Source organism: Galeopterus variegatus, unplaced genomic scaffold, assembly GCF_000696425.1.
Source record: "Galeopterus variegatus unplaced genomic scaffold, G_variegatus-3.0.2 Scaffold2240, whole genome shotgun sequence".
Classification (NCBI taxonomy): Eukaryota; Metazoa; Chordata; class Mammalia; order Dermoptera; family Cynocephalidae; genus Galeopterus; species Galeopterus variegatus.
The window spans coordinates 182,618-190,569 of NW_007728351.1; the positions used below are offsets into that span (position 1 = coordinate 182,618).

The 7,952-nt window shown below is 48.1% G+C and overlaps 1 protein-coding gene across 1 annotated transcript in view; it reads left to right on the forward strand.

Moving 5' to 3' along the window:
* Positions 1-1,707: 1,707 nt before the first annotated feature.
* The window catches only part of CA5A (carbonic anhydrase VA, mitochondrial), a 42,521-nt gene continuing 36,276 nt past the window's right edge, over positions 1,708-7,952 (forward strand). The window contains exon 1 of the mRNA XM_008581050.1: positions 1,708-1,864. Within this exon, the coding sequence (XP_008579272.1) occupies positions 1,708-1,864 (157 nt within the window). The remainder of the gene's footprint in view (positions 1,865-7,952) is intronic.

Sequence of the window (7,952 nt, forward strand, 5' to 3'; positions counted from 1 at the left end):
CCAGAAAGAGCCACAAGAAACTGCTAACAGAAATTCACTCTGGGAAAGAGAGATTTTGGTTCTCACTTCCGAACTATTTGAGATTTTTTTCCGGAAGCACACATATGTATGGCATTCATACTTTATTTAGTAGCAGGGATTTCCATTTCTACTGTAACAGCAAGTGAAATGGTGTACAGGAGTCAGCTGTGACGGGTACGGGGCAAGCTGGGGCTGGTAATATTTTTAAGTCAAGCAGAGCCACCATGTGGCAACAGGGAGGACAGGGAGACCCCAGGCCCGCAGGAACTGCCTCAATGTGGTCTGCCTGAAACAGGCTGAGGACGTTGCCAAGAGCCTGTGGGTGTCAGCTGGCCAGCTGGACACGGGCAGGAGAAGCCTGCTGCTCATTCAGAGCCCATCAGGGCCTGGCACATGGGGCTTGGATGCAGGAATAGGAGTTCCATTCTGCGGGCTTTCCTTGTATCAACTCAATCAACCCACGTGACAGCTCTAAGACTGTTATTTCCCCCCTTTGCAAGTGAGGAAATTGAGGCAAAAGTCAATGAATGAATCAATCGATCCAGCTACCCATTTCTAAAATGACTCTGTGGGAAGAAAAACATGCACAACCCAGAGCTGGCTTTTATTACTTGCAGCCAAGACAGCCAACTCATGGGCCCCTCAGAGCCATGGACGAAAGCTACAGGCCAGACCGTGCATGTGATTTCAGTGAGATCTTAGGTTCTCAGTGGCCCACAAGCAGACTCCCATTTCAGAACCCCTGATCTGTGGGGTTTTCCAGATCTAAGATTCTGGGATTCTATGATAAGTTATAATATCCACTCCTCTAGAAGATCGTAAGTTTAAACCAAAAAAGAAAAAAAATGACAAACTTTTCCATCCCAACTCTGAAGTCTCCAACTCACACGTAAAGGTATCGGAGAATAAACTGCTGTGCAGTCTACAGTAGAATTTTCTTGTGGCCTGGCATCTGCAAATATCTCAAGTTGTACGGTTAGGGTGACCGTCTGACTTCTTATCCAAATGTGCACACTTCTATGCGTGCAAAGGGGCACTATCGATATTTATGGCCAGTCAGTAAGCATCACCCGGGAGTGTCCCAGGCCACATTCTTACTTCAGGGAGAATGAATTTGGATCAAATCATGTCTATTTTGTGGAAAGTGGAGGCTCACTTCTTTTTCAGTGGCCCTGGGCAGAGAGACTGCCCGCCCACCTGCCCATCCATCCCAGTGGTGCTCTGGCTAACCCCACCTTGTGCTTTGAACTCACCATTCCCTGTTCGTGCACACAACATAGCTATGTGCCTGGTCTTGAGTGTCCCACGGCTCTAACCTGCAGGGCCAACACCACAGGAACAGGGACTTCGCTCTCGCCTGGAACTCACAGGGGGCTCCCCATAAGGTCCTTCTAACTCCCTGGTGGACTCACTCTGCTGTTTACCAAATCAAAGCACAGTGACCTGAGTGGCCTGTCCCCAGCGACAGCCCCTTGTCCCCACACACCTACCCCCAAGCCAAACCAAACATCTTCCAACAAGTTGGGACAGACACGGGTTGAACTTTAACCAGTAGGCTCAAGGTTTGGGTGAGTTTCTACAAAAAGAGGTGGGCATGCTCCACTGCACACTTGTACAGATCTGAGTGAGAGAGAGGGAGCAAAAGTCACCTTCTCTTGACTGGGGTCCCCTGGAAGGAGACCCAAGATGCTAAGGACCACGGTGCTGGGGAGGAGCCATCTGAAGTCCTCAGGTTTTTCCTTCTTGGTCAAGCAGATGTGGGGGCCTCCTTCAGGTCACGCTGTGAGGCCAGAGCGGTGGTGTTCTCAGCATTCCTGTGCACCTGGAGATGAGAATCATGCTTGTAAGTAGATCCTTGGATTTCCCCGGATACGATTTGGTGTGTGTCTAATGGTGTGTTGCCTTCTACGATGGCAGACAGTCCTGAGCAGATGGCTCAGGTGCAGAGTCGTCCCCCCGCACCCCCCCCCCGTCTCTTGCATTTGGTGACCTTGGGTGAGTCAATTGACCTCAGTTTCTTGGGATCATGGGGAGGGCGAGGTGCTCGGAACAAGGAGGGTAGTGATGAGCTGTCATGACTCAGCATCTGGTCCCAACACAGTGGGCTGTGCTAACGTGTCACCGTGGCACCCAAACCTCTTTGGGCGCATGTGCAGTCACAGATCACTCAGCCAGCCCTGTCAAGAGCCAGCCACGTCAGCTCGTCCTGGCTGTGTGGTTAATGCTCCGTGACCTTGGACAGGTCCCCTCCTCTTTCTGGGTCTCATATTCTTCCTGCACAAAATAGGGGCTGCCTCGATGGCTGTGAAGTGCTCTTCTAACTCAGCTGGTCCACACTGCCTTGAACTGAATTGTGTCCCCCAAAGCCCATGGACAGGCAGCTTAACCCCCACCATGACACAGTTAAGAGAGTGGGAAACCCTATGGTGGTAATTGAATGGTGGGGCCTTGAAGATGTGATTAGACTGTGAGAACCATGCCCTAGGAAATGGATTGATAAGTCGATGGTTTAATGGTGGTCATGGGTGTGGTTCTGAGGGATTTAAAAGGAGGAGTTAAGAGTTAGTTCTCTCTGCTCCCCCATCCGCCATGTGACACGCTGCATTGCTGTAGAGTCACGTCACTAGATGTGTTCCCTGGACACTGTACTTCCCAGGCTCTAAAACTGTAAGCAATACACTTTGTGTTCTTATAAATTACCTAGTTTCAGGTATTTATGTTTTAAGTAACAGAAACAGACTCATATACACACTTTCCGTGTTTGGCAGTTGAAAGAGCGTGGGCTTTGGAGTCAGGCCCCCTGCCTGCAGGTGCCAGTATCACTGCTGGAGGTGACTGCTCGGCAAGTTGCTCACCTCCTTGAGCCTCTATTTCCTCATCTACAAAACAGGAACAGCTAGATGTTGTCTTCCAGGTCCACATAGGAAACCTGGCACACACCAGACTCCTGGTGAACCTCCCTGGTTCTTTCCAATCAATCCTTTGCTCCACACCTGAGGACAATGCCAGTCTGTCTCGAAACCACAGGCCGTCTGGGCTCTGCCCTGGCTCCTGGTAGGTGAGGGCAGATGGCCTGGGGGCATGCTGGGCACCCTGCCCTGGGTGATCCAGGCCTAAGCCTGAAGAGGACTCTAGTATTTGGGAGCTGCACCAAGGCTCAGAGAGCAGGAAATCCAGGAGTTCTTCCAGGAATTAGCATGGAGATGGAAAACCAAAGCCACTGGACACCCATCTCTTAAATCCCCTACCCAGAAGGGCCTGGAGTGGGAACCTTGTTGCCTCTTTCCATTGTCCTGTCCCTAACTGTCCTTTAGGTGACCGTGCCACTCCAAGTGGCCAGCAGCAGCAGTAGCAGTGCCTGGGGGCCTGTGAGAACTGCAGACCCTTGGGCCTACCCCAAGTCTGCCTGTAAATGTCAAACAATACAGCAGGGCACATGCCAACGTCGAAAGCCCTCCCAGCCAGACTCTCCAGCACAATTCCCAGAGGCAAGTGCCAGGCATAGTCTATGATGTAACCTTCTGACACTTTTCCTCCTGCACACTGAAACACATGTCTACACATTCACAGGACTTTCCAAAGTACAAATACTGTCCTGTCCTGTCGATCCGCATCTTGGCTTTCTTTCTGTAAGTGTGGACATCATCACTGTCTCTCAGTACCTACCCCTCTTTCGTTTTCAGCATGACTGTTAAGACTATCAATAGCACCAGCCTGCCACTTTGCAGCTGTGTGCCCCTTGGCATGTTTCTTAGCCTTTCGAGCCTCAACTCATCTCTGTAAAGGTGTTAATAATGGTTGGTAATGGCACGGCGCTGACAAAAGAATGGAAGGAGGTGACGTGTGGGAAGGCTCAGAACAGCACGTGCACCTGGTAAGTGCTCTCTGGACATCGGCTGTTGCTGTCATTATTGACGGCCATCGTATGGGTGTCCCTGAATTTATTCAAGCACTACCCTGTTGGTGGGCATTAGATGGTATCCAGTTTTTAACTGTCACATGCCATACTCTTACACTGTGAACTCAGCACTGCACACTTCTGTTGTATTTATTCAAGCACTACCCTGTTGGTGGGCATTAGATGGTATCAAGTTTTTAACTGTCACATGCCATACTCTTACACTGTGAACTCAGCACTGCACACTTCTGTTGGAGAGGGTAGCATTCTGCATCAAGTGCCTAAGTCAGTCTACGCTGTGGTCCTCAAACTGCTCCCAGGAGAACCCAGGGTCTCTGCCGAGTTACTTCAGAGTTCCACACAGTGAACAGTTCTGCCCAGCACGGAAGATTTGAACTTCCTAAAGAATTCATTCCTCTATTTTAATGTCTTATTTATTAGTATTCTGCAGAATATCTTATTTGGGGGAAAAAGAGTTTGTTACTAAAAATGATTGAAAAGCACTGGTAGCTCAGGCTTGAGAGAAGAGCCAAAGAGTTTCAAAATGCTCAGAAATAATTTCAGGGATCATTTTAATTCAACATTCTCTAGCTATGTTTCAGCATGTATGGGAGCCACCTCTTACCAATGGTGCACGTTTGTTCCCAAGTCTGTGATCAGTGACGTCATATTGGTAACTTAAGATCAGCCATAATGAGATATTTGCACCATGGTAATTGGCAAACACTATAAATCAAAGGTTTTGTTCCCTGGGAGAGCTGGTTATTAAACATTTACCAGTACACCACGGCATATTCTAGAACATTTCAATAGGTATTTCTTGCTCTCACGTCTGCAGGTCTTCTTAGGCTTGGCTCACTGAAGCTGGGTGTGGCTGGACTGGGTTCCCAGCTGCAGGGCAGGTCCAGGTCTGTTCGGCCTCATCCTCCTGCAACCAGCAGCCACCTGAGCATTGCTCTTCTCAAGACAGAGGGCAGGCGTTCAGCGGGCAAGTCAACCACGCGAACAGATTCATAGCCCTGCTGACATCATGTAGGCTAACATCCCATTGGTCAAAGCTGGTCACAAGGTGGCCAAGGCCAGTGACAACAGGGTAGGGAATTGCTCCCCCCATCAAGGTCATGGTGAAGGGGGTGAAGATTCGCTGGACAATAATCAAACCTGGAGAATGAGAAGGTATCGAGGAGAGGGGATCTCTTTCTGGACTTCGCCCACGTGGATTAGGAGCAAACACATAAACTGCATGGGGCAGGGACCTCGACCTGTGATTCAATTCCATGTCCGCTGCACTTGGGCCAATACCTGGCCCATGGGAGGAGCTCTGCAAATGTCTGCTGAATGCTCGAACAAGAGGATATTTCACTTTTATTACTTCCTGCTAGAGACCTACCAAACTTTCCTCGCTGCACTGCAGCATCTGCCATGGAAATCCACAGCCAGCATGAGTAAATATGAGAAGGCTGCTCAGTATTCCAGTGGCGCTGCCTCTTTGCATGTAGCCATGAGCAATGTCCTTTTATTTGGGGGCAGACACTGTGTTCCATGGAGATGTCTTCTTGTTGGTGGCCCCAGTGTGCAGCTCAGCAAAAATACCCACTAAGATAAAACTGGAACCTAAAAATACCCCCTCTCCCCACACTTGCATGTCTGTGGGTCAGAGAGACCTGATCCCCCCGGTTGGACCAGGGCCTCCTCTGGGGCGGTTAGCTGCCTGTGTTCTGTCTAAATGAAGGTTGTGCAACTGTGTTAGATGCCTGTTGTTGGTGGGGGGGATTGCATGTGACAGTGGTTTGCGAAGGTTGTAGAGCCTTTAAATCTCACTTCCCCTTGATGCAGTCATGATTTATGCGAGCCTAGAGGGGATCTTTGGGGAGAGCAGACAAGGGAAGACCAGCACGCTTGTTGTGATTCTGAATTAAAGCGGAAGCTGGGACAAAGGACATGAGGACCAAAGACCTTGCTGTGGTTGCCAGCATTCCAGGCCAGTCGTGCCCGCTCTCACTTCTGTTGTGCTCCATCATGAGAAGGACGCCCAGGTGGGATGCAGGATGTGTCTGCAGAACACTCGGGGCCAGCGGTTTACCTGAGCATGTTAAGTCATTGTTTCAGGGCACTTGAATGAGCTCTGTGCATGACTAAAGCATCTTTGCTGGGCTGTAGGCAGGAGCAGCGAGCTAGTGTGTGTTCTGTGATTATGACACACGGGGATATGTTCCAGCTTCTCAGGTGCCAGCTGTTTTATCGAATCTCCTCAGCAAACCCACTATCATTACACCCCGTTCTTTTCATTCCCACAGATGAGGAGACTGAGGCTGGGGAAAGGTGGTAAATAACTCACCAATGACTCAGATGGTGAGTAGAGACAGCTGGGTTATTTGGCCCACAAATGTATCTTTCTTCTGCACAATGTTTAAAACTTAAAAAAAAAATCACTTGGCAACACTTAAACGATGGGAGACTTTACCCCCAAATCTGTATTTTTATCTTTTGGAAAATCTAAAGAGCTGGCAACAGAGGGCTCACATGCCCACCCAGCGGGGTAACAGCAGCCCCTTCAGGTGCTGCCCGTGCTCTCCAGATTGCCCCAGTCCCCACCCCTCCCTACTGCACCCCCAGCTCAAGGGCGGGCATCCACCCCTCAGAGCAGCTTTGCTATTTACATTCCCTGCCTTAGCAACACGTGCACTTAATAGCGCAGCCAGACTCAGGGATCTAACAACAGGATTTCAGGCCTCAGGTGGTCTTTGGGGAAAGGGCTTGGGGGTGTCCTCCTGCACCGACTACAAAGAACAGAGAAAGCTGTCAAGGCGTGGACAACAGCCGAGAGCAGTGGGGGGGCTCTAGCTGGAGATTCTCAGGAGACCCTGGTCTTAGTTTAGACTCTACAGCTAACTTGCTCTAGATCTTGAAAAATGGCTCTATCTCTCCTTACCTTTATTTTTTTGGCTGGCTAGTGTGGGGATCCAAACCCTCGACCTTGGTGTTCTAACATCACGCTTGGACCAACTGAGCTGAGCCACCAGACCTGCTGACTGTCTGTCCGGACTTCGGTTTTCTCATCTGTAAGGGTCCCACACCAGGGAGTGCTTATTCAGCATTCGTGTATCAGACACCTTTTAAACGTGGAAATATAATAAGCCAAGTGACCCCGTCCCTGCTTAAGATCTGACTGAGGGAGACAGATGGCAAAGTGCTAACAAGCATGGTGACAAATATGTTCACTGGGTGAGAAACAACAAGAAAGGAAATTAAAACTAACTAGCAAATGAGCAATCTACTATCTATGATCACCATTGTTTCCTACACAAAAGGACTTTTAAAGGCCGAAGAGTAGGAAAGATATAACTTAGAATAAACATCCTGTGATTCTATAATCTTTACATTTTAATTTAAAAATCTATTCTACGCTCTACTGACCTCTGATGATTTACTTATTAAACATCTAAAAAATGTATCAAGTTCAGTAAAGAACAAAACGCAATGATGCATTAGCCATTAGACTCTTGGGGTAGGAGAAAAATTCCCAACAGGGCTATAAATCTTTATTCCTTGTTTTCTAGAATTCTGCTAGACACGCCCTTTGACCTAGCAACTCTGTGCTTAGGCGTTTAGGAGACAGAAAATAATCTAGAGAAGTGTACAGAGAAGTAATAGAAACTTCATCACAGGTTTGTTTAACATTGCAAAATGCTGGATAAAATCTCAATATCTACCATTACCAAAGAATTGATTTTGAAAATTGTGGTGTAACTGTATAATGGAAAAATGCACCACCATTAGGAATTGTATATATATTTTTTCATTGACTAAATGAGCTCACAATGTCAAATAAGAAATGCAGTTTGCAAGATAATAGAGAGAGTAGGATCCTTGTTCATTACAAAAAAAAAAAATCCAGATCTCTCTTCATATGAGGATCTGTGCACAGAGAGAAGCCAAGACAGACACACGCCAGTGGGGTGTGACCATGAGTTGCTTCTTGTTCTCCTAAAAACTATTTTCTGAAGTTTTTTTTTTTTTCCTTTTTTTTTGT